Genomic DNA, 27,316 nt, shown 5'->3' with positions numbered 1-27,316 from the left:
TCTCCTTACTCTATGGCGGCTGCCTCAGAGCCACTCTCAATGGCGATCAGATTGGTTCTCGTCCAAGGTGGGCTGAGGTCTCTGTCCACACTGAGATTCTAGGTCACAGATTAGAGCACAGAGAAAAAACGGGTACTCCTTTTACCTTTTTGACTCAAAGAACTGCTAGTGAATTTTATCTTCCTGTGCCTGAAGGGTACTCCTCCCGTGTCATTGTCATTCATCCTTACAAAGGTAGCTCACTGAGGGTGATGACCTCTAGAATTTGGGCTGAAGTGGGTGACTGATCTCCTCATTTTTGCTGGTAGGATTTGAGAGAATTTGGGGGAGATGGTGCATGTCCAAATGGAGAATTAGTGAGGTTTTACAATGTTGTTACAAACTTTATGATGTGAGTTGATTGTTTCATGTAGCCTCATAAAACAAGTCAGAGATGGCGGAGGGTGATTACATCACTCCCCCTGCCCTCCCAACAGAGATGAAGCCTTCTTTAGCGCACGAGAGCTTTCCTGATGCCCCACTCAGGCCAGCCCAGTTTTCAGATTTTAATATGTTCCTGTAATAGGTGTGGAGAAAAAATGAGGAAGAAGGGAGGAAACCCATCAGCCCAACTTGTTGCACTGCCATTCCTGGCAAAGATGAATGACTAATGTCACAGCAGAGCACCAAAACTTACAGAAACAGGCCTGCTTGGCTTGGGTAGTAAATAAATAAGCCCATTACACCTTTCTTGGATGGCAGGCCAAAGTTTTGTCGTCATAGCAACTCCCCGCATCGTTTGCTCTGCTTACACAGGTTATCAGCCTCTGTCCCAGCCCCAAGCTACCTAAGGAGGAGGAGCCGGGTCTTGTTCATTCCTTATTTATAATTAGCTTCGAGTGAGGGGGAGGGACAGGCAGGGTTGCCTCCTCTGCAGGCTGCTTGCCTGAGTTACATCCACAAATGCCTCGGAAGCAGCAGGCTGACTGCATCGTTCTCTTCACATTCCTGGGTCTGTCTGGGCTGGTTGGTGCAGTGACCAGAACATACCACATTGGGATTGTGGAAGAATACTGGAACTATGTACCCCAAGGGAAGAACGTTGTTACTGGAGGAAGTTTTTCAGAAGACAAGTGAGTAAAGTTGGGGTTCTCACAGACCCCCAGCTTCGCTTATTTTTTTTTTTGACTCTGCATGGAGAAGGCTGTAGTCCTTGGGTGTTATAGTGGGGGTGAGCTGATCTAAACCAAGTGGAGGGGTTTTGTGCATGTTTGGAGAGCCCTCACAAGGGTGGGTATGTAATGTGGGAGAGATATTCTTGGCCCTGCATATTTCTTGAGCCTTGTCTGTGAAGTGCTATATACACAGCTAGGCGTTTTGAATAATGGCTTGTTCTATAGAAGTACAATTTTCACTGAGCACTACTAGGGACTTCCAGCGGGTTCTGGACTCAGTTTGTTAAAAAAATAATGGCAACCCTTGGAATGAGCATTTGAGAATTTTCCAAAATTCTTTACTGTTAAAGCACACTGTTTTCTTGGTTTTTATTTTTGGAATGAAACATCATTATTGGCGATAAGTATGCTATAAGTAGTTAAGTTTTGTTTTTGTTTTGCAATGTTTAAAAAGAGGGCAATTACAATAGATTTGGCTGGTATTTTAAGAGTATCCCCAAGTCCTCTTAGAAATGGCTTTTTCACTAGTGAGAGGTTTGTTTTAGGTCTGACTCATTCAATCTGAGGGCAATATTCTAGTTCCCGGGCCCATGACATAGCTGGGTGAGCTGGTGTTAGAGTGTTGTATGTCTCTGATTTTTTATTTTTTGCAGAAAATAGCCCTTGTTCTCCCCTTCTTTCTCAGGGTCCAGTGTCTTATATCTCTTATTTGTTCCTTGAAGCTCCCTCTTAAGTCACTTCCCAGCTCCAGAAGCTATAATGCATACTTTCAATATTGTGGTTCTTAGAACATCTTTTGAGATGTTCTGGCAATCGCTGTTGGATATTCAGATACACTGGCTTCTTTCTGATAGGAAGAACCCAGTTCATTCAACATCCAAGTTCCGTTTTCTAAAGACGAAGTTAGTTGCTAAGATTCAGGAATACCATGGAGTCTTCCAACACGTCTTTAAGAGCCAGGTCCCCCCTGCCCCGGGGGAAGACCAAAGATCTAGTTGGCTTAGACACACAGCTTCCGGGTTTTCTAATAATACAAAGACGGCATAGTCATGTTTGGTTAAAGAAGAATGAAATTCCTGCCAGCCAGGCTGCCAAGAAAGTCTTCCTTAAGCTTTGTACCAGGAAACTTAATGTCCAGGGGGCTGTTTCCGAAGAAAGCTCTTGACTTCTTTCAATCTCATATGTGCTGACACATGTGCTCATTGGTTGTGGTAGTCTTTACTGTGATGAATGGATATGGGATTGAGAGGCTACCCTAACTGCCATTGGCCTTCCCTAAAATGGAGCTCTGCTGTCCTCATAAAGGGCTCAATAGAAAATAGTCAATTGTGAGCAGCTATTAAACATGAAACTGTTCAAGATGTGTACGCTGAGTGTAGTGAGTGCAGTCTTTAAGCACAATGAAACGTTGGGCTGCCTTTCCACATGGTTGAGTAAAAAGCTTCAAAGTCTATCTTTCTCCTACAATGTCAGTGTAGCTGTTTGTGAGCATTTATTCTGAGCCCGGAGTTCCACCAGAGACTTTCAATTCATTATTAAACAATAATGTATTGTTTGGTATCATTTCCATTTTACAAACCAGGAACTGAGACCCCGAGGTTGAGTACTTGTTGGAGTTTACAGAGTAAAGGCAGCACCAAAGTCACATTTTTTTGCCATGCAACCCGTTTCTTGGTAAAGGTGATCCTTTCCCACTGAATTAAACTCAGCTGTGATGGCAGCCAGGGATTCCAGTGAAAAGAACTTTCTAGAAAGCTCCAATTCTTACCAAAGGTAGGTTTAGTCCCACGGGTCACTCTTCCCAGAGAGACGTTAAAAATGATCACTGGAGTCAGTGGCCAAACCGGTTACCTGGGTTCATTAAAAAACCCAACATACTTTATTTTTTTTATTTTTTATTTAAAAACCCAACATACTTTAAATACCCAAATGCTACAAAGCTCTTCCCGCAAAGTTGCGTGCAGGAAGAAGTTAGGGGCTCTCTGCTAATTATTTTAGCCAGAAGATGGTGCTTTGAAGAACATACAATAAAGTACTTGAAAATAGTTATGGTGAAAAAGGAAAAAAAAAAAAAAAGAATGGGCATGCCTAACACACAGTTTGGTGTCAGCCTAGAGGAGGATGGTTTAACAGATGCTGTGATCCTGCTTGAGAGGACTCTTGCTTTTAGGCACATCTGGTGTTCTAGATGTCATGCCCACAGTGCCCAAGTCCCCAGGTGTTTCCTTCTAGTGTGTGAAGGGATGGTGTTTGTGCAGGGCTGCCTCCTGACTCTTAAAAGGGGAGCCTGGGTGACATGGCGCATAGTGGCTTTTATTAGCAATCATGTCCGGCAGTGCTACTGGTGTGAGGTGGCTCAGGGCAAGTCCCTAAGAAGGCACTTTTGTGGTGGGCTGCTGACTCTTGCTTGAAGAATACAGGACACATGTCATGATTCACGGGTGTCACAACTGCCACAGGTGTCCCAGTGAAGATGCCACAACTGTGGGACATATGGAGCTCAGTGTGTGTACTCTACTTTGTGCCATTTCCCCAGAGGCAAGGAGTCATCTTGGATAATGTGAACATGCCTCTCACTCGGCCTCCAGCACTTCTGAGGACAGTCTGCTGTTGAAGATATTCAGACCCAGACAAATGCCAGATATTTGGAGAGCCAGGTGCCTAGTATCCCACTAGGAGTGGGTAGAGCCTGAAATAGGAATCAGGAGACCTGACTTCTAGTCCTTGCTCCTCCCCCAACTTGCTGTGAAACATTGAACATCTCATATAATCTCTCTGACCATCAATTTCCTTAATTTGTATAACAAGGGAGTTGAAATATAATCCCTAAAGTCGCTTGGGAAGTGTAATTCCAAGGAATCAAAAATAATTTTTTTTTTAAATTTTTTATTGTTATGTTAATCACCATATATTACATCATTAGTTTTTGGTGCAGTGTTCCATGATTCATTGTTTGTTCATAACACCCAGTGCTCCATGCAGAACGTGCCCTCCTCAATACCCATCACCAGGCTAACCCATCCCCCTACCCCCCTCCCCTCTAGAACCCTCAGTTTGTTTTTCAGAGTCCATCATCTCTCATGGTTCGTCTCCCCCTCTGACATACTCCCCTTTTCTTCCTCTCCTGTTATCTTCTTCTTTTTCTTTTTCTTAAAATATGTTGCATTATTTGCTTCAGAAGTACAGATCTGTGCAAAAATAATTTTTGAAACTGAATGAAAAACATCTTACCTGATTCTCCAGTTCTAGGAAGATTTTTACAATGGTGAGAGAGAGATGATTTGCAAATGTTCAGTCTAGGAGTCAGAGTTGGAGAAGATTTGAGTGGGAATATGTGACAAATTTTGAAGTATTCCATTTTTTCTTTGCTTATCCATTTTTTTCCTGTTCTTTAAGTGCTATCCCCAATTCTTTATGCAAAAAGCATTTGCCCACAACCCTGGCTTATTCTGATCTGTTTGCTTCCTCACCGTTCATGGAACTTGGTGTCTTCCTTAAGCCTTAGACACAGGATTTTCCTCTCCCCACATTGCTGTTGGGTGTCTGATGTATACTGGTCCCCTTGGCAGTTGAAAGATAAGCACCGTGAGGGCAGAGAGAGAGGCCCAGAGTATGTTTAATCACTCCCCACCCCCGCCCCGAGCTTTGACGATGACAATAATCCATGGAGGACTGAGCACAAGGCTATTCATTTGGAATCATTAAAAACTAATCACTTTGTCAATTTAATTATTCCAGTTGCTTAATCTTTGACTATGGGAATGGCAAAAATGAGGGGAACAGAATGGTGAGTGCCAAAGTTTCTGTGATGTAAAAAAGCTTGGAAACCAAAATTGGGCAGTACCAAGAGCCCAGTAAATCCTGATTCACAAGGATGGGATAGGAAATAAATTGAGATCATTTTGCCAAGACTCCATAGCAGTCAGATGGTACAATTTAATTTTCCATCTTGGTACCTTTGTTTAATCATAGGTTTCAGAAATATAATTGAGACTGTAAGCATCAATATTTCCTAGAAAGCATAAAATTCAGGAGTTATATTCTATTTAGGAATATTTTATCCAGATAAATATATTTCTCCCTGCTCCCCATTGGGCCTAATGGGGACACCGGGCTCCTTTGATTTGCCTGGGGCTGGTGTCAGCATTTGATCCATTCATGCCTGTCCTGTTCCGGCTCATAAAGTGTTTAATTAAGGTGTTCCTGTGCTTCAGTGGTAAAGCCAAGTCTTTAATGGAACCAGAGTGGGGTCACCTTATTTAAAGCTACAATTCTCACCAAAGACCTCATTAAGCAACCAACACACATGCAGGATTTTTCTTCCCAGTGAAATGTGGGGTTTTCATGGGTGTTAACTCACAGGCAGAACCACCCTTGGACATGAGTGAGGCCAACCACTGCACAAACCCCAAGTTTTAGGGTCTGTTAAGGAGTTTACTTAACCATATCACTGTGTCAGCCCAGTTGATGGTAAAGGATTTTGGGTACCCCCTTGAAGCAGGCCCTAGGATGTGCATAAGGGAGAGACCTATATATCTATCTGAAAGAAGAGCCAATTAATTGAAGGGAGGCATGTGGGGGAAGAGAGAGTCTTTTGTAAGCTTTGAAATAAAGGGCAGGTTATCATCTCATTTGGGTTTGATCTTAGAGTGTGACGTTCAGATTTCAACTTCTGTTGGATCAGCCCAAAAATCATGTGTTGGTTCTGAAGCCATATGAATATCTTGGAGCTGCTCTTATTCCCTGTATCAGATAGTGATTGATTTGGGCTGCCAGTGGAGAGCAGAATAGAGTGGCTTAAACAAATTAAGCTTCTGTATTCTCTTATAAAACAATCCCAGAGGGTGCCTGGGTGGCTCAGTCGTTAAACATCTGCCTTCGGCTCAGGTCATGATCCCAGGGTCCTGGGATCGAGTCCCGCATCGGGCTCCCTCCTTGGGGGGGAAGCCCGCTTCTCCCTCTCCCACTCCCACTGCTTGTGTTCCTGCTTTTGCTATCTCTGTCTCTGTCAAATAAATAAATAAAATCTTTAAAAAAATCCCAGAGGTGGGCAGTCCAAGGGTAGTGAGACAGGTGGTATGATAGGATTTGGGGGGGCCTTCTATATTTTTGACCCATGATCCTTAGCATGTGACTTCACTCCTCAAGGAAGTTCATGGTCACAGTATGGCTGCTGGAGCTCCAGCCCTCATATCTATGTTCCAGGAAGAAAAGAGGAAGGGGAAAGGTAGAAAGGGTCCAATTCCTGCTGCATTAGCCCATTAGCCCTTTAAAAAGCTCTCATGGAAACCCCACACAACCAATTCTATGTACATCTCACTGGATACTCTAAGCCATAAAGCGGCGGGGGGTGGGGGGCGGTTGGAAATATAGTTTTTTGTTTTGTGATTTGTTTCTGAGTAAGAGCAGGATTTGATTCTCTTACTAAGAAAGACAGGAACATGAATATTTCAAGGTAGCGGGCAGTCCCTGCCACATTCCCCTACCTCAGTTCTCCCTGTTTCTCATCCTTCACAAACACCCTTTAGTCCCCCTCTTCCTTTTCCCACCTCCAGATCGTGGGGTCCCAAGGCCTGGTTAGTGGCATCTGAGAGAACTCACAGACAGTATAACAGCTAACTGTCCCTGCATCCTCACCCTGTTCCAGGAATTGTCATAAAGGTTTTCCATGCCAAGCAGGGGGGTGACAGAGGTCCTGTCCCTGGTCAGGGGGGGCCAGGAGGTCCAAGGTGGGTTTCCCTAGCCAAGTGTAGCCAAGCAGTGGTCTAACAGAGATGCTAAGGCAGCCTGGCTTGCTGGGGAAGCGTGGGGGCTCTCGCATCAACTGACAAGCTTACGATTCTTGTTCTACCAACTGAGTAAGTAATTGAATCTCTCTTTGCCTCAAAATGCTCATCAGTAAAATGAGGATAATGATAGTACTTGCTTTGGGGGTACAGGAGTTTCCTGTGGCTTCCGGAACAAATGACCACAAACTGGGGAGCTTAAAACAACAGAAATTTATTCTCTCCCCGTTCTGGAGGCAGAAGTCTGAAATGAAGATGTCAGCAGGGCCACACTCCCTCTGGAGGCTTTCAGGGGCAATCTGTTTGCTGATTCTTCCAGCTTCTGGTAGACGCTGCTGGCAATCCTTGGTTGTGGTGGCATCACTCTGGCATCTGCCTGCATTTTCCTATCACCTTCTCTATGTGTGTCTGATCTTTCTCCTCATCTCAAAATCCTTAACTTAATCACATCTGCAGACTCTTTTTCCAAATAAGGGGATTAGGACTGGGATTTAGGATTAGGAGGCTCAGATGAGACAGGATCTGTAAATGTGCTCAGATGCGACGCCTGGCACCGGGTTAACATCTTAACACGCCAGAGATGTTAGTCATCATGATAGCTCGCCTATCTCAAGGGGTCTCTGAAGAGCAGGAGCTCTGTGGGAAACAGACCACAAATGGTCATATTTCCCTCTTTCTAATTAGAGCTTTGCCATAACTCCCACTGACTGAGCACCCCCTCTCCCAGACGCTGTGCATGGGGCTCCACATCATCTCATTTATTCCTCATGATGGCTCTGTCGCAGTCACTGGCTTTCAACCAAGGAAACTAGAGTTCAGAGAAGTTACTTCTGCGAGATCTCACAGCATTAAGTAGGGAAGCTGGGATTCAAGTTCATTCTCTTTTCTCTTTACCGCATACATTTGTTTTTAAGCCACCTGTGTGGGCTCTGAGGGGCTTTCTGTGGACATGAAGTGGGAGAAGGAAGAACTCAAGACTTGAGTGGTGCCAGGGGAACCAGGGCGAGAGACTGTGTAGAGGAACGCATCACTTGGATGGCTCAAAATGTATTAATCTAATTAGGGAGGGCGTGACTACGTCCAAGTACAACATGTAATCACCATCTCCACCCTCCTTTTTGCCAAGTAGCCCTTGGCCCAATCTAGTCCTGTTTTCTCAGTGTCCCTTCTCAAGCTCAGGCAACAACGTTGTTCGTCCTTCTGGTGACCATGACGGTCTCACATGTTTGCTCTGACCACACCCTCTGCTGCTGCTTGCCTTCACCCCAGCTTCCTTTCCCATACTCAGACCTGCAGGATCCATATGGTGCAGGTGCCGCTTAATGTAGAAAACCAGCTTCTGCTATTTACTCTCTAGGGTGTGGGTTTTGTCTTCCCAGCCAGATGGTAAATCTCTTGAGTGCAGGGACTGACATTCATACATCTTGGCCCCAGTTTCTAGTTTAATGTCCCATATAGTGTAGAGGGTTAACAATTGCTCAGTGGTTGAAGGGATGGGGAAAAAATCTGACTGAAAGATCCAGGTTGTGGGGGACAGTGGTGCTGGTGAGGTACACACCCCTTGTAGCTACCAGCTCCTTGGAATCTGACTTGGAAGACCATCTCTGCTCTGGTTAGATGATTCTCCTGGGCAGGTTCCTTCTAACAAGGTTAATCTCACCTGCTCTTAGAAGGCATCTTCCTTCATGGTGTTGCCCTTGGCCTTGGCAACGTAAATGTTCTACGTCCCCATTCTGTCTTTAAAGCAGTTGCTCATGTGGAACTTTTCAGCCCAACTAGATATTTTCACAGCATAAAATAGACACCTCCTCAGTTTGAGTCAAAATGTGAGAATGTTGGTTGGGAATGAGCCTGAGGGGTAATGAATGCTAGGTGCCTCACAGTGGGGCCATCCTGTGGCTACACTATAAATAACATAAAGCCCACCACCACAGGCATTCCACTGAGTGCTCTCCAGCTATGTCAGAGGCTGCTTTCTGTGGATGCCTTCCTTGAAGTCACTCACTTGTTTTGTTTCTTGGGTAAGGGTTGCATCTTCCAGGACTCATAGGACATGGAGCTTCAGTCCCACTGTTACAAATGTATAATGTGTTCTTAGGAGTGATTTGCCGTGAAGACACTAAAGAGACTGATTTCTCTTACTTTCATCTGTCCCTATCTTTTCCACTTTGGATAGTTCCCATGGTTTAAACTGTTACTATGTTCTAGTTTCAAGTAGCTACTATGGTTTTTGTTTTGTACTGAGTACTTTAGAAAGGTGATTTTCCAATTTGTATATGCATTCAACATTGTGTTAGTTAGACCAGGTCAGGTTGTGCTATAGCAACAAACAACCCCCAGATCTCAGGGGCTTAACACCACAGAGGCATATTTCTTTCCCCTTGGGTTCATAGAGGACCACGTGACTCCAGGACAACTGTCCTCTTGGGACAACTAGTAAGCCAGGCTGCTGGATCACGATCTTCACTGGAGGCTTTCCCTGCAGCAGAGGATGTGAGGGGGGGTGTCTTGCAATGGTAACTAAATGTCCTGGCCCAGAAGTGACACATGTCACTTCCACTCACAGCCCACTTGCCAAAATCCCATGGCTCCATCTATCTGCAAAAGCTCTTTGCTCTCCCCTTCTGCTGGGAGTGAAGAATCAGCATGGGTAAGCACTGGACAGCTCTGCCATAAGAATTGTTTGGCGAACTTAGGGAAAATATAGAGGCCACGCCAGAAAGTCTGATTCAGTTGCCCTGAAATGGGGCCTGGGGACCTAAATTTTTGGCAAATGCCCCAAATAACTCTGATCTAGTTGATACACGGGTGGGCATTGGGAAGTATTGCTTTAGAAAACCTAATCCGCTCTCGGGGTGACTATTGGCTGTCTCTGTGATAGGACTGACACTCGTCCAGGAATGTGCAAAACAAGTCAATATATGTAATTCAGTGCTAAAATATGCGGCATATGTAGTGAGTGCTGTGGGAAGTCAACAAACATGTCCCCTCCTTCTGATATGCTCGCCTCTTGTTTGGGTGGCTCTGCCAGACAACTCGTTATGATAAGGAACTCTTGCTCAGCATGCATTTGCGTCCGTGTGTGTGCGCGCGCACGCGCACGTGTCTACGCATGCTGGGAGCACAGAGTAGAGCAGTGCGGAGCGTCAGATGTCCATGTTTCCCTGCAGACCCCATTGGAATGACAGGGCCCTCCCTATGAATAACCTCATTCTAGCTTTTTACCCATCAGGCTGAGTCTAGAGAGGACACCAGTGATTCTGAATCTAATCCTTCCTCTGTCGTTACCTTAGTGGGTGGCCCGGCGTCAGCTATAAAGCCAGGTAACTCTGCCTACTCTGGGGCTAATTAGCCAGCCTGGGGATGACTCAGTTCTTCCTCTGCTTCTTCCTCCTTCTTCTCCTGAACAGTCTGTTCAATTAGGACTTGTATTCAACTGCTAGTTAACAGAAGCCTGAAAAAAACTGGCTCAAATTATTGTTCAGCTTATGCAAAAGAAAGTCAGAAGTTGGCAACCTTCAGGGGCCCAGATTCCTATGGCTTTCCACTTGACCATCCACTCATAGGGTATGACCCGCTTCCCCCTTCTCTCAAGATGGCTGCTGAAGCTCATCATCATATCTTCATTTCAGGCATGAATAAGGGGAAGAGCAAAAAACTACAAGGGTCTCTGCCAGTTGAGTCCAGAGAAGTACATCTCATTGGCTAGAAGTGCATCACATGACCATCCAAGCCTCAAGTGAGCCCCAATGTCAGGCATCCAGACTTTTTATCCCATTCCCTTGCACAGGGAAATGGAGGCTTCTGCCTCATGGAACGGAAGAGGGCCAACTCTTGCTCCTGGCCAGCCACCCGCAGGCTCAGTGGATACACAGAGGCAGAGGGCTGAGTGTGCACAAACCTGACTGTGCCCAAGTCCTCAGTCCTGACATCTGAGAGTGGACTCATTAAGCCAGAGGTTGAGCAGTGATTCTCTTCCCTCCAACTCAAGCTGCAGGCACTCTGCTCCCTCTCAGGGCAACAATGCCCCCGTGGAGGAGAACTCACCCAAACAACACACTTTTGGGGTGGTAGCTATGTTTTCAGAGGGAGAAGGCACACAAGAAGAGAAATTTGGCCCCTCAGTTGCCCCTCTTTTCTAAATAAAGTGTGAGCTTGTTTTTATTATGAAAGTAAATAAAAGATACACTCCCACGTATGGAAGAGGGTGAGTAAGCTCATTCTTTCTGGCTCCTGCCTGTGGCCTCAGTCCCATGGCCCAGAAGTTACACCTTTATGGTTTCCGTGGCCAGTTTCCAAATGTTTCCTTTGCATATACGTATATATGCGTATTGTTTAGAAAACACAGAAATGGATCACGCTTTACATGTGTGACCTGCAATTTGCTTTTTCCATGTAGTTTCTTGGTGATGGTGCCATATTGCCACCTATAGAACCCCCTCATTCTGTTGTGTGGCTATGGGGTAGGAAGGTGACAGAATTTCTTTATCCAGTCACCAGGTGAAGAACATTTTGGTCTTTCCCGGCTTTTGCTGCCAAAAATCATTGTTGTAATACTCCAACCCTTTTGTCAGGATTCCTGTCTTGTAAGTCCCATTATCTGGGTGCTGAATCTGGCAGGTCGGGGAGAAAGAGCTTTGCTGCCTCTGGGAGGACTAGCCCTGTGGTCCTGGCTCCTCTGAGGGGAGCTTCAGCCCATGGTTTTCCCCTTTTTCCTAGGAACCTCCTACCTACTGACTCCACTCCAAGGGCAGGGCAGGGTTGACACATGTGGGTGGCTGGGCAGGCTAGTAATCTGGTGCCCTGGGAAAATAAATAATATTGGGGCTCCTTCAACTGATATTTGGAAAAAGACTTGTTCAGCTCTTATTTGGAGGCAAGGCTGAGTGCTGAGGAGAGAAGAAGGTGGCCTGGTGGTGGCAGTCCTCACTGTCCTCTTGGTCACAAGAAAGACCCACTCTATAGCTCACTGGAGCAATCCTTCTTGGAAGGGATTTCAGTGACTGCTTGCACACATTCCCTGGGGTCTTCTCCTTCCACCTCCCAAACCCCATCTGAAGCAGGTGATTCTTTCCAACCATATATAATACTCACCCCCAGAGAAGTTCTGAAAGTTGCCATTTTCTCCACTGGAAACTGTCATTTCCAGTTAATTTTATCCCCCCAGCAATGCCATCCAACTTCCCAGTGATGTTGCAATAACCTTTAGAGCTGAGATCTAGCGGTTTGGCTAGATTTGGCTCAGCTGAGGACCCCTGGAAGTTCCTCTGCCTCCAAGGCCGAGGCCAGTGTCTTTAAAAGGGGCTTTATTGCTACAGGTTTGACCATGGCCTGTGACCATATTAGGTGGTCTGAAGTAGGCTGGATGCCCCAGCTGGTTAGAATGAGGAAGTAATGATGTTGTGAAGAAATCACTTTTCAATTTGATTTTAAAACCATGCTCTGTTCTGTTTAAATGCTTTTCTTTTTATTTTTGTCATTCTCTAAGCTTCTGTTTATAAATTACAAAAAGGGAAGGGGGCTGCAAACCCTGTTTTTTCAGCAGGTCCCTGGGGGCAAGAGAACAGTTTTTGGAAGACAGGTCCAGCAAACCAAATCTCATAAGGTCACAGGTTGGATTTCAGAGATGATCACTGGATATTTTCTGGTGTCCACAAACTCTGCCCTGGACCCAGATATCATCAGATATGATGCCTTATGTATTTTGGTTACAAAGGGGACCTGACAAATGAGCATGAGGTGCTCATCCCCTAACTCTTGCTGCTACGGCAGAACAACCCAGTGTATGTTCTGCCGGTAGTGGTAATATCATGTCCTCTAGGTGTAGAGAAGGCCATACCCAAAGACCCCAAAGCATCACATTAGCCGGCTGCCTGTGCAGAGCAAAAATAGCAGCTATGTACCATGTATGCCTCCAACCCCATATCCACAGTAGAGGTCCCAAGTGGTTCCTTCTTCTCCCTGACTGAACTCAAACTTGACTTTATTTTTGTCTAAGCAGTCACTACCAAACAGTCCGATCTGGTGCGCAAGTTAAAACCTATTTGCCATCCCGGGCCTGGAGAATATTCAAAGTCGAGTATGGCAACATACGCTTTTCTGCAAATACAGTTTGCAAAATTATCCCAGCTTTAACTTGCCAATCTGGGGGCAAATCCAAGGCTTTTCTTTTTCTTTATTCCAAAGCCACTAAGCACCAACACTTCCAGGCAATTACTCAGCACTACAATAAAATATATATTTGAGGGATTTTTGTCTTCAATTAGCTCACAAACCAGAGATGTACATATCTTACTATGACATGTCTTGCAAGTGTGTTATTTGTGCTTGAACTGTGTGTGTACAGAAGGGGAAAGGAGAAAGAGTTTGAACTGACCTGGAAGGGTGCTTGGCAGATAGAGAATGAGGAATAACACCCAGATGCAGGAAAAGAATGCCTGCAAGTGTTGGAATGCTGAAAGGACATGGTGCATTCTGGGAAGACTGAGCATGAGGTCTGGTGGAAGGGTGAGGCCATGGGAGGTAGGCAAAGAGGAAATGGGGAAATTAGCCTGGAGAGATGCGCCAGAGCTGGGCTAGATGCACCAAAGAAGATTGCTCCTGCTTTGACTTGAGCCACTGGATCCCTGTCCCCTGCTTGACCCAGTCACCCTCCCCTCCATCCGCCAGCACTTCTGTCTTCTGCTCCATGGTGGGCTGCATGCCTGGCCACTTGACACACTGCTCTCTGGCTCCATCATCCTGAAGAGTCTGCAGGGTGGGCAAAGTTGCCATTCATACTAGAGACTGCTGGGGATCCTTGTAGTAGGAACTGCTTAGGAGCATGTGTCTGAGTCACTGGTGTACAAACATTGGATAATCTCATTGAGGAAATGAGGATGAAGCCCTGAATATATCTTGTCTTTGGCTTTTTGATCTATAGTGCTTTCCCCAAACTTAATGAAGCAAACATAAATCCATTAGTCAATACAGAGGCTCTCAGACCTGGCACTTAATCATATACTGCTGAATGTCATTACTTAATTTTCCCATTAAGTCATAAATTCTTTTGTATCCCTGTATAGCACATAGCAAAGTGCTGGGAACATGGTGAACACATACTAACTGTTAAATGAAAAAGTGAAGGGGAACATGTTGAAATGAAAAGGGGCAAATGGACAGCAAGACTTTAGAGTATTCCGTTTAGTTGTAGTTTGGTTGTGGGTACAATTTGTGTTTCTGGTCTTGTCACTTAACTCTCTTAGCCTTAGTTTCCTTATCATTAAATTGAAGATAATCTTACCAGCTCTACAGAGGTTACAGGGTTTTGTCCAACATCAAATAAGAAATCATACATGCAAATACTTTGTGAACTGTTAAGGTAAGCTATTAGGATTTTCTCTTAATGTCATATAATTATAAGATATTTTCCTTCTTACTTTTAGACTTGCAACCTTATTTCTCGAAAGAGGGCCCAACAGGATAGGTGGTCTTTACAAAAAGGCTGTTTACAGACATTACACAGATGAGACCTATTCCACAGAGATCCCCAAACCTCCCTGGCTTGGATTCCTGGGCCCTATTTTGAGGGCTGAAGTGGGTGATGTGATTGTCATCCGTTTAAAGAACTTTGCTTCCCGACCATACTCTTTGCATCCACATGGCGTTTTCTACAACAAAGATTCAGAAGGTAAATATCAATCCTGTATTACTGGTGTCTTGTCTCTATTTTGTAATTAGCAGCTACAGTTAAAGGGATCAAAGAGACAGTGATTACACATGTTCATTTGTCTTTTTCCCCATCTCCTTTTCTCCCCATCTCCATCTGCTCCTCCTGATAGAGAAAACTTCAACAACACTATCAACCAATTTGCCCTAATTGACATCTAAAGAACATTCTGTTCAATGACTAAAGAATACACCTTCTTTTCGAGAGCATATGGAACACTCCTCAGGATAGATAGTAGGCTGTGCATAAAATAAATCTAAATAAATTTAAAAGAATGGATAGGATGCAAAGCATATTCTCCAATCATACTGGAATTCAATTTGATATAATCAATGAAAGAAATCTTGCAAATTCTTGCAAACATTTGGAAATAAACAGTACACTTCTAAATAACCCTTGGTCAAAGAAGAAATCACAGGATAAATTGTAAAATATTTTAAATTGAATAAAAATCGAGATAAAACATATCAAAATTTATGGTATATTGCTAAAGAAGTACTTAAAAGGAAATTTAGAGCTTTAGACATGCCAAGAGAGAAGAAAAGTCTCAAACCAGTAACCTAAGCTTCCACCTTAAGAAACTAGAAAACGGGGGCGCCTGGGTAGCTCAGTTGGTTAAGTGGGCTGCCTTCAGCTCAGGTCATGATCCCAGGGTCCTGGGATTGAGCCCCATGTCAGGCTCCCTGCTCAGTGGGGAGCCTGCTTCTCCCTCTCCCTCTCCCTCTGCCTGCCGCTCTGCCTGCTTGCGCTCTCTCTCTCTCTGTCTCTGTCAAATAAATAAAATCTTTAAAAAAAAAGAAATTAGAAAACAAAGAGAAAAAAAAAACCTAAAGCAAGCAAAAAGAAGAAAATAATAAGGACTAGAGCAGAAATTCGAAGAAGGAGAAAACAGAAAAATAATATAAAATTGATTAAGCCAGAAGTTGGGTCTTTGAAAAAGATTAACAAAATTGAGAAAACTTTATCTAGTCTGATGAAGAGAGAGGGCACAAATTACCAAAGTCAGGAATGAAAGATGGGACATCACTCTGACCATACAAAAATTAAAAGGATAATAAGGGAGGATTATAAACAATTTTATGCCAAAATATTAGACAACTTAAATGAAACTGATAAATTCCTAGAAAGACAAAAATTACCCAAACTGACTTAAGAATAAATGAAAATTTGAACAGACCTATAAAATGTAAAGAAATGGAATTAGCAATTAAAAATCTTCCCTCAAAGAAAAACCCAAGCTCAGACGGTTTCATTTATAAACTATATCAACTACTAAAATAAATAATAATAATAATAATGCCAATCCTTTACAAAATCTTTCAGGAAATAAAGAGAGGAATACTTCTAAATTCATCCTATGAGGCAAACATCATGAGCCAGATAAAGACATCACAAGAGAACTACAGACCAATATTCCTCATGAATGTAGACACAAAAATTCTTAACAAAATATTAACAAACTAACTTCAGCAACATATAAGGAGAATTATACATCATGACCAAATGCAATTTATCCTATGATTGGAAGGTTTGTTTAACACTCAAAACTAAATGAATGTCGGGCACCTGGGTGGCTCAGATGGTTAAGCGTCTGCCTTCGGCTCAGGTCATGATCCCAGGGTCCTGGGATCGAGTCCCGCATCGGGCTCCCTGCTCAGCGGGGAGCCTGCTTCTCCCTCTGCTTCTCTCTCTCTCTCTCTCTCTCTCCCTCTGTCTCTCATGAATGGATAAATAAAATCTTAAAAAAATTAAAAATAAAAAAATAAATGAATGTCGGGGTGCCTGGGTGGCTCAGTCAGTTAAGCATCTGACTCCTGATTTTGGCTCAGGTCATGATCTCAGGGTTGTGAGATCGAGCCCTGGGTCAGGCTCTGTGCTGAGGGTGGAGTCTACTTAAGATTCTCTCACCCTCTCCCTTTGCCCCTCCCCCTCCCCCGCTCATGCTCTCACACACTCTCTCTCTAAAAAAAAAAAAAAAATGAATGTACAACATATTAATAGAATAAAGGACAGAAACCACATGATCATCTCAAAAAGTGCAGAAAGGCATTTAACAAAATCTAGTACTTATCAAATTAAACATTTCCAACAAACTAGGAATAGACAGGCACTTCCTCATCCCAATAAAGTTTAAGAAAAACCCACAGCTGACATCACTCTTAATGGGAGGGGGACTGAATGCTTTCTTCATAAGATTGGGAATAAGGCAAGAATGTCTGCTCTCACTGCTATTATTAAATATTATCCTGAAGATTCTAGCCAATGCTAGACAGGTCTGCTAACAATAAACTTGGTCTTTGTTTATCTAGAACATCTTTACTTTACCTTGCTTTTTTGAGGGATAGTTTGCTGGATATGGTATCTCCTTTTGCACTACCCCCCCCCCCGCCCCCCACAGTACTTTAAGTATGTCATCCCATTGTCTTCTCATCTCCAATATTCAGATGGGAAGTCAACTGTTAATCATGTCATGTGTATGTGATGAGTCGTTTTTCTCCTGCTTCCAATATTACCTCTTTGCCCTTTTTTCCCTAACAATTTGACATCAGTGTGTCTATGTATAGATTCTTTGTATTTATCCTACTTGTGTTTATTATGCTTCTTTGATGTGTAGATTAATGTTTTTCATCAAATTTGGAAAACTTCCACAAAAAAATTTCTAGAAACATTTTTTTCCTGTCCCTTTTTCTTTTTTTATCCTTCGGCAGGCTACTATTACACATGTTAATACACTTGATGTTGACCCATAGGCCTCTGAGGTTCTGTTTATTTTCTTTGATCTTTCTCCCCTCTTCCTTTTTCAGATAGGAGAGTTCTATTGATCTATATTCAAGTTCACTGATTATTTTGCCATCTTGAATCTGTTGCCAAGACCTTCTAGTGAATGTTTTATATCATTTATATCATTTATTTATTTATTTCACTTTTCAATGCCAAAACTCCAACTTCATTCTTTTTAAAATTTCTACCTCCTTGTTGAGATTTTTCCATTTACTGAATCATTTTGTCCTACTTTTTAAAATTATTTAAACATGGTTTCTTTTAATTGCTTGAACATTTTTATAATAGCTGCTTTAAACTTTTTATCTGCTAAATTTCACATCTAGAGACACTTAGAGATAATTTCTATTGGCTGCTTTTTTCTCTGAGAATAGGTCACACCTCCTTTCTTTGTATGTCTCATTTTGTTGTTCTTGTTGTTGAAAACTGGAAATTTTTGAGCATATATTGAAGCAACTCTGGATTCAAATCCTTCCCTCATCCAAGGTTATTTTTGCTGTTGGCTTGCTTTATTGTTTAGTAACTTGCCTGGGCTAAATCCATGAAATCTGTCTTCCCTAGAGTATGAGGCCACCAAGGTTTCTGCTCTTTTTTTTTTCTTATGTTTATTTTTAAGGCTGGCTTCTAAGGGGTCACCTCTAAATCTGCTTAGCTTTGAAGTCAGCAGATGCTTGGATAGAGGTTGTGCTTAAGCATCAGTAAGTCCTCAATTCTCTGCAGTTGGAATCGTGGGTGGATAGAAAGCCCATTCAAAGTTTAGGTGGTTTTTGTCTGCCTTGGATTTTCATTTTTGCTGGGCCCTTTGCTTCTCCTCTTTGCAAGCACACAGCATTTGAGTCAGCCAGGAGTAGGCAAATAACTGATGTTCAGCAATTTTTCAAGCATAAACTTTGCTGGATGCCTTTATTTGATTTCCAGAGCAATGAAATTGTTGGTTTTCTCAATTTCATTCAATTTTACATTACTTTCGGGGAAGAGGATTTGCTGACTTCCTCACTCTCTTTTGATGAATTTTTCTCTTCGCTACCTTTGCAAGCTTGCTAGTCTGAAAGCCCCTGCTCAGTTCAACTTAGTGTTTACTGTGCACTAGACCCAATGCTGGATACTGGGGCTGCAAAAATGAGTAAATGCATAGTTGTTGCTTCCAAGGTGTTCAGCTGGGGAGTGGTAGAGAATGAACACAGAAGAAGTCGGTAGGTGGGATTAACATTGATTAAGCAGTTCCTAATGTGCCAATGCCTATACTAGAGCTCTTACATACAATATCTCACTTAATAATGGAATTAGCTAGTGCTTTCTTGATCTCCATATGAAATATGGTTAAGTATTAGGACTATTTAAAAATAAATTTTACTGTTTTTTTTTTAATTCAGAGAAGCATAAAGAAGGGGTAAATGTCTCACATTCTGATTCCCTACTTATCCACTAAAATGAGCTCAAAACCAAAGATTAAACAAAAACTAGTATGTGAACTTGGTTAGAAAATTTTAGGGGTGCCTGGATGGCTCAGTCAGTTAAGCGTCTGCCTTTGGCTCTGGTCATGATCCCAGAGTCCTGGGATCGAGTCCTGCAACGGGCTCCCTGCTCATCGGGGAGCCTGCTTCTCCCTCTCCCTCTCCCTGCCGCCCCCCTGCTTGTACTTTCTCTCTCTCTGTCAGATAAATAAATAAAATCTTTTTTTTTAAAGAAAATTTTAAGAGTACAGAGAGGTATAATAAGAGAAGTAAAAATTCTTCTTGTCTCTTACCTGAAAAGCAATCACCTTTAAAAATGATGTACTGTATGGTAACAAATATAACATAATAAAATAAAGATGTCTTATAAATTTCTTTTAGAAAATTTTCCATACATATATTTGTGTGTGTGTGGTTATGTGTATGTATATATTTGTTCATTTGTACAAAAGAGGTTATACTCTAATGCTGTTACATATTATCTGTTTTCCATTTTTGCTTCATCTTGGAGATTTTCTCATATTAGCACACATAGAAAGACCTCCTTTTAACAGTTGTGCAATATCCCTTTGTATGAATGTACCAGTGTAGTACATTGATGATTATTGATGATTGATGATGATTATTTAGGTTGCTTTCGTTTGGGGGTTGATACTGGCAATTGTACAACAAACATTCCAGTTCATGTATTTTGAAAAACATTTTCAACGATATTTCTAGGGGAAATTTTTTAAAGTAAAATTGCTGATTACATTCATATACTTTCTTTCTTCTTTCTTTCTTTCTTTCTTTCTTTCTTTCTTTCTTTCTTTCTTTCTTTCTCTCTCTCTCTCTCTCTCTCTCTCTCTCTCTCTTTCAATAGGAATTGGCAAATTGTCCTCCAAAAAATTGCACATTTACTTTTCCACCATTTGTTTATGAGCTGGCCTGTTTCTCCTATAACTTCACCAATCCTCAATATTCTCAAACCTGATGGGGTAAAAACGTGTATATTTTAATTTCTAAAAGCCCACACATTCTAGAATACATAAAACCAAATGAATGTTTTAAAAAATATTCTTATATTGTTAATGTTACCATTGCTCAAAACCTTTGACAAATCAAAATCCCTTTCTGGCAATAACTTTCAGAACAACTTAATAAGCTACCCCACCCTAAGTCACCTTTTACTTTATATTCACAGTATATTTTGGATCCTAAATGATCTTCCTCATCTTGAGAGGTGAAACCAATGTTTTGTTTGGGGACTCTGGCCCTTCCTTTCAATAATAGTGATCAACATTTCCCAATTATAATGAGCAAAAAGAGAACACATAAGTAAAGTGTAAATAAAAGAGTCTCTAGAAAAATTAGTATTTGTATTGATTTGTATCATATAATCAAAGCAAAATGAGTGATCTCAGCTGAAGCCTCTAGACAAGTCCACTACCCACCCACCCTCCCCCAGCTACTGAGCCTCAGTCTCTCTGTATATAAATTCAGAAGCTTTCAAGCCATGCATTTTATTCACAGGGCTTTGGTGTATGGTGTACAGTCATGCCACTCATTCATTATTTTATTCAACAGATATGTACTGAGCACCCACTCTACTAAGTTATAAAATTGCTTATAAAATAATATGCTTATAAAATTATGAGCAAAAAAAACCCTGTTTTTTTGTGGAAATTATAGTCTAACATGAGAAACAGACATTAATTGAACAATTATATACACAATTTTATACATATATAATTAAAACCTTGAGCAAGTACTATGAATGAATAATAACTGATGTTTACTGAAAGCTTATTATATGCCAGGTTCTGTGATAAATGTACTGTAGATCTTATGTCATGTAAGCCTCAACACTCTATGAGATAGGTATGATAACTGTCATCCTCTTCCAGATAAGAATCTAAGGCTCCTAGAAGAGAAGAAAATTGCCCAAGTTGCAGTTAACAAGTGATGGAGATAGGATTTGATTCCAGGCAGTCTAACTTCAATGGCCCCGAACTTCACCATTGGCTCTACTGCCCTTCTCTCTGTGTGAATGCATTTTAAAAAACTGACCTAGTCCAGGGAGTTTAGGATTGCAGGTTTGTTGAATGGATGGTGAACAAGTGAAAGAATGGAGAAGGAACTTGGGGTGTGTCCACATCCATCTCCTCGGCCTCTCGCCCTCCAGGCTTCTTCCCAAGGCCATTCAGCTCGTCCTGGTCTTTCCAGGCCTCTACCTTCCATCCAGGTAGTTATCAAACTAGTTTTATCAGTGGACTTTCCTTAATTGAAAAATCTTGTGAAATCTCACTTCACACCCCCTCTGTGGTAGCAAAACACCAAATTATGTTCAACACATCATCCTATTTTACTCTCCAGTTGTCACATGTGCTAATAATTCCTATTCTGGTTGGCTCAACAGAACTGTAGGATCTCTGGAGAAAATTCTTCCTTCCTATCTTTTGTGAGAATTCAAACAGATGTTGAATCTGTAATAAGTGCCTAAGAATTTCATTATTTCTTCTGTTTCTTGCCTTCTTTTTTTAAGATTTTATTTTATTTATTATTAGAGGGAGAGGGAGAGAGAGAGAGAGCACAAGTGGAGGGAAGGGGCAGGAAGGGAGAGAGAGAGGCAGACTACCCACTGAGCAGGGAGCCTAGCTCAGGACTTGATCCCAAGACCCCAAGATCATGATCTGAGCCAACGTCATATGTTTAACCAATTGAGCCACCCAGGCACCCCTCTCCTTTCCTCCTTGAGTTGATGTTAAGTGAGGTGGATTCAAATCTTCCTGATTGGAACAAGAGGCCCATCAGAAGGGGTCCTTATGAACATTTATTAAGCATCTGGTTTTGTGCAGGACGCTTTATAGTACATTGTGTCAGCTAGTTCTCACATCCCTTTGGGGTAGGTATCAACATTCTAGCTTCACTGATAGAAAACCAAGGCATTGAGAATTTAAGTAACTTGCCTCAATCCCACAGGAAATAAATTTTAATTCATAGGTGTTTGATTCCAAAGCTCTGGCCCTGTCCACTATAACATGTGATCTTTGTATGTTAACTATGTTTAATCTTTTCTTGGAAGGAGCCCTATACCCAGATGGAACATCTGGAAGGAATAAGAATGATGATATGGTTCCTCCTGGCAATAACTACACCTATGTCTGGCCAGTGAGAGAAGAATATGCCCCTGCTCCAGCAGACGCCAACTGTCTGACCTGGGTGTACCATTCACACATTGACGCGCCTAAGGACATCTGCTCTGGGTTAATTGGCCCCCTGCTGGTGTGCAAGGAAGGTAAGGAGCTCCTCCACCCCCCCAACACACACACACACACACACACACACACACACAAGCCTATTTCCAGATGTATTAAAAAGTATGTACAAATTTCGGGCCTTGTTTTGCCTGCCTCCCTTGCTCCATACAAAGGTGCCTTTTCTTCCAAGCTTTCCGTAAGATTAGGGAGATTCTTCTAACATAGAAGGCCAGTCTGACACCACAGCAGGGGCAATAATTCAGACTTCTGTCAAGGAACCATCATAGCATTCTGAAATTTATATGCTTTAAAAAAGAAAACAAACCAGGGGCATACCATATTGATAGCCATTCATGCCAGCCCGACCCCACACACAGGGAAGTGAAGAATGTAGCCAAATGGCCAGGTTTGCTTTTGCTTTGATATTTCACCTGCATGACCACTTTGTGATTTTGTTCTCCATTAATTGTGTTTGTGTGTCTGTGCTGTCAGTAACACTGGCTCTCTTTAGGAGTCTGTTGTTGTGAAGGCTTCTGTTTCATGACTTTTCTCTTCTACGACTCTGTCATTTCCATTAAAATCCGTTGCTGCTTTCATGTTGTGGTTATTCTTGTTCCTATAAGTCTTTGACTGACTTCAAACTTACCTGATACCATTGGCAAGAGGCAAAACTCATCTTGATTTAATTCACTTTGAACTATTTTCCTCCACTCTTTTGGATGCCCCCCCCCCCCAATAGGTGTCCTGAATAAGTATTCCGGGACAAGGACAGATGTGGACCGAGAATTCATTATAATGTTTACTCTGGTGGATGAGAATCAAAGCTGGTACCTTGATGAAAATATCAGACATTTCTGCACTGACCCTGATTCAGTTGACAAAAAAGATGCTGTTTTCCAGAGAAGTAACAAAATGCATGGTGAGTGTCTCCCGTGTTATCAAATATATACCAAATGCTTTTTGTGGATCTGATACTATGAGACAAGGGATGAAAAAACACAGAAATGTCTAACCTGGTTTTCTAGGATTGATAACTCAGTGATAAGAATGGTTAGGAAGTGATATGAAACACAATCCATGTCAGAACATAAAACAATCTGAGAAGAGATGAGGCCATAGATATCAGCTGAATTGTGTATGACAAGCTGTGGTATGGAAAGTGGAAGGATTAATGTTATAATCAGGACAGAATCAGGAGGTGATCCTAGAGAGGGATAGGTTTATATTGACAGGAGAACAGAGAATGAATCACCATCATGTAACAATTCTGTGGTTTGCAACATTTTGCATTATTTCAGTAACCATTTCCTGAGTGACTGCTAAATTTTAAAACCTATGCTGTATGCTATGTTTAAATACACACTTGTGGATTTGTTATATTTCCCAGGCATTCCTTTTTTGAAAATAATATTTATTTTTTGAGAGAGAGAGAATCTTAAGCAGACTCCACGCCCAGCATGGAGCCCGACACAGGGCTCAATGTCACGACCCTGAGACCATGACCTGAGCTAAAATCAAGAGTTGGATGCTTAACCCACTGATCCACCAGGCACCCCTCCCAGACAATCTTTCAGTCAACATTTATTGAGCATTCACTATGTGCCAGACCCATATTTGAAAATAGTGAATTTCTATAGTTATCTTCTCCATTGAGACAGACCACTTACCCACATCTGTTTTGCAAAGTAGTGGCTTAATACAGAATTTTAAGACTTGGGGATTATTAAGTAGTCTCATTCTTCTGTTTCCCCAGAGAGTTCTAGTGAACACAAAGAACATCTTCAATGTAAACGAACACCCCATGTCATTCATTGATAAATTTCCTTCATATTTGCTTGTCTGTCTCCCAGAATCATCCCACTAAGGCAGCGTCAATGTAGTTAAAAAACCATAGGAGAGAGGGAAGGGGCTGAAGATCATCTGACCTCCCCCATTTTACAGAAGAAGAAACTGAAGTCAAGAGACCATCAATGACTTGCCTAAGGTCAAAGTGATAATTAGGGCCAGAGTTGCCTGAGAGAAGCTAAGAGAGGAGCCCCATAGCAAATGAATGTTACTTTAGTTGTGTTTGATTCCAAAGTGTGTCGAGGTGTGAGTGTCAGTATACTAATGATTTCCACTGCATCACACACCCTCTCTGTTCTTTCTAGTGGTATTTCAGTAACCTTGTGTGAGGGGGATGTTTGGAAGATATTTTAGGAGGGAGGGAGTAAAGGAGGGAAGGGAGGGAGGCAGGGGAAACAGGGAAGGAAGTGAAGGATGGGCTAAACAAAGACCTAAATTTAAAACATTGCTGTGTCCAGTCAACTTTTATCCCTATGCTTATCAAAATGGTGGTAATGCTCTGAAATCTTGCTGAAAACTACTGTGATGGTTTATGACTCAGCTGCCCACATAATTCCTCTCACTCTTTCAAATGAAAATGTCCAACAAAAAGGAATCAATTACATAAGCAAATATAGACTGTATTTAAAATAAAAATCAGCCTGGGGGCGCCTGGCTGGCTCAGTCGGTAGAGCATGCGAATCTTGATCTCAGGGTTGTAAGTTTGAGCCCCACACTGGGTGTAGAGATGACTTAAAAATAAACTCTTTTGATGGCTACATAATATTGGTATTCTTAATCTCAGGAAACAAACTGAGGGTTGCTGGAGTGGGGTGGGTGGGAGGGATGGGGTGGCTGGGTGACAGACATTGGGGAGGGTATGTGCTATGGTGAGCGCTGTGAATTGTGCAAGACTGTTGAATCACAGATCTGTACCTCTGAAACAAATAATGCAATATATGTTAAGAAAAAAAAAGATAGCAGGAGGGGAAGAATGAAGGGGAGTAAATCAGAGGGGGAGACGAACCATGAGAGACGATGGACTCTGAAAAACAAACTGAGGGTTCTAGAGGGGAGGGGGGTGGGGGGATGGGTTAGCCTGGTGATGGGTAATAAAGAGGGCACGTACTGCATGGAGCACTGGGTGTTAATATGCAAACAATGAATCATGGAATAATACATCAAAAACTAATGATGTAATGTATGGTGATTAACATAACAATAATTTTTTTAAATTAAAAAAATAAACTCTTAAAAAAATAAAAAATAAAAAAATAGGGGCACCTGGGTGGCTCTATTGGTCAGGAAGCAACCAACTCTTGGTTTCAGCTCAGGTCATGATCTTGTGGTTGTGGGATTGAGCCACTTGGGCTCCACACTCAGCTCAGAGTCTGCTGGATATTTTCTCTTTCTCACTCTCTCTAAAATAACTAAATAAATAAATAAATAAAATCTTTTAAAAATAAATAAAATCTTTAAAAATAAGTAAATAAAAACAAAAATCAGCCTGTATGCAGAAGTAGGTGTTTGCAAGCAGTCGGTCTTCTTCAAACTAGTAAAGGAGACCTAACCAGGAATAGAAAAACATCAACTTATGGGGTACCTGGGTGGCTCAGTCAATTAAGTGGCTGCCTTCGGCTCAGGTCATGATCCCGGGGTCCTGGGATTGAACACTGCATCGGGTTTCTTGCTCAGTGGAGAGCCTGCTTCTCCTTCTCCCTCTTTCTGCCTGCCACTCCCCCTGCTTGGGCTCTCTCTCTCACTATCTCTCTGTGTCAAATAAATAAATAAAATCTTAAAAAAAAAGAAAAACATCAACTTAAAAAAAAAACAAAAATTAGTCCATAGAAGATGCTTAATCAATATAATATTTATTGACAAATTTATTTAAATTTACTAAAATTGTTTAGAATCAGTTGTGCTGTCTCAATCATTATTATCTTAGTAACAATTACTTTTTAACTCAGTTTGAATTTAAGAAGTGATGTTATGACTCTTTAAAACCATGAGTCAAGTTTTCTTCTGCACTTGGTCAAGTCCTGGCTGCCACTCAGATGATTCAAAAGACTAGGTCTCGGACATCCAGCGTAAGCTCAATCAATTAGATGCTGCCCCAGCAAGACCTAGTAACAACTGTTTTTTCTCTCTGCTTTTCAAATAACAGAACTTTAAAGTAACACGTCTCATAGGTCCCTTCTAATCAGCTCCTTTCATTTTCTTCTTGCTGCTCGCTTTGGTTACTTAAATTAAGTAGCTCCTATGTGCCTGCTTTTCTGCTGGGTCCTGACAGCTGTGGAATGGGTGAGACGGTGTTTCTAATGTCAGGGACCAAGAGTCCTGTAGGGAAGTCAGGTATGAAAATGAAGGATCGCAGGGTGATGGGTATTGAGGAGGGCACGTGCTGTGATGAGCACTGGGTGTTACACTTAACTAATGAATCATTGAACACTACATCAAAAACTAATTATGTACTATACAGTGACTAACTGAACATAATAAAAATAAGAAAGAAAGAAAGAAAGAAAGAAAGAAAGAAAGAAAGAAAGAAAGAAAGAAAGAAAGAAAGAAAGAAAATGAAGGATCGCGAGAGGAAGTGGCTGAGCCATCCTGAAATTCTCAGCAGTGCTCTGTTTACTCCTGACCTCATTATTGTGTTCACACAGCAGCTCCAAGGCTGTTTTCCTGTGTGCTCATCTTCACTTTTATTGAGTGCTTTTCTCTTGAAAAACCTAATACCTTTCACTCTGTTCTGGGACTGTAGTTTATGAAAGGAGCCATGCTTTTTTGCACAAAAACATTACAGGCGATGATCAGTGCTCAATTTTCAGCTGTGCTAGAGTGTGTGTTACCACCTCTACAGGGGAGTCTCTTGCACCAGTGTGTTTCTGTTTTTCAGCCCTCAATGGATACCTCTTTGGAAACTTCCCTGAGCCTGAGATGTGTGTTGGTGAATCGGTGTCCTGGCACCTCTATGGGATGGGGAATGAAATAGACATCCATTCCATCTATTTTTATGGCAACACCTTCATCAGCAGAGGGCATCGGACTGATGTCATCAACCTGTTCCCAGCCACCTTCCTGACAACAGAAATGGTAGTCGAGAATCCTGGGAAGTGGATGATAACTTGCCAAGTTAGTGATCACCTACAAGGTAAAAAGGACAAGGGCCAGTATAGCGTGTGGATGTTTCGAGGGGGAATGATTATACCACACAGTCAATGATGCTCATTCAGTATCTGCTGTTAGATAGGTTCTTGTATTATATTTAATTAAATATTGAGTATAGAGGAAAATGCACAATGCTCATTTATTTGCCATCCTATCAACAGATATTTATTCATCAACTCCCTATGAAAAAGGTGGGAGGTGA

The 27,316-nt window shown here is 42.0% G+C and overlaps 1 protein-coding gene across 1 annotated transcript in view; it reads left to right on the top strand.

Annotated features, from left to right (window-relative positions):
• The first annotated feature begins 942 nt into the window (after window positions 1-942).
• Window positions 943-27,316, top strand: part of HEPHL1 (hephaestin like 1) — a 92,564-nt gene continuing 66,190 nt past the window's right edge. Inside the window, exons 1-5 of the mRNA XM_027580503.2 lie at window positions 943-1,112; window positions 14,365-14,609; window positions 21,948-22,160; window positions 22,862-23,041; window positions 26,843-27,097. Coding sequence (XP_027436304.1) covers window positions 943-1,112; window positions 14,365-14,609; window positions 21,948-22,160; window positions 22,862-23,041; window positions 26,843-27,097 — 1,063 coding nt within the window. The remainder of the gene's footprint in view (window positions 1,113-14,364; window positions 14,610-21,947; window positions 22,161-22,861; window positions 23,042-26,842; window positions 27,098-27,316) is intronic.

Source organism: Zalophus californianus, chromosome 11 (genome assembly GCF_009762305.2).
Source record: "Zalophus californianus isolate mZalCal1 chromosome 11, mZalCal1.pri.v2, whole genome shotgun sequence".
In the NCBI taxonomy this organism is placed as follows: Eukaryota; Metazoa; Chordata; class Mammalia; order Carnivora; family Otariidae; genus Zalophus; species Zalophus californianus.
Note: the sequence above shows the minus strand (reverse complement) of the source record. Positions and strands in the feature narration are given on the sequence as shown.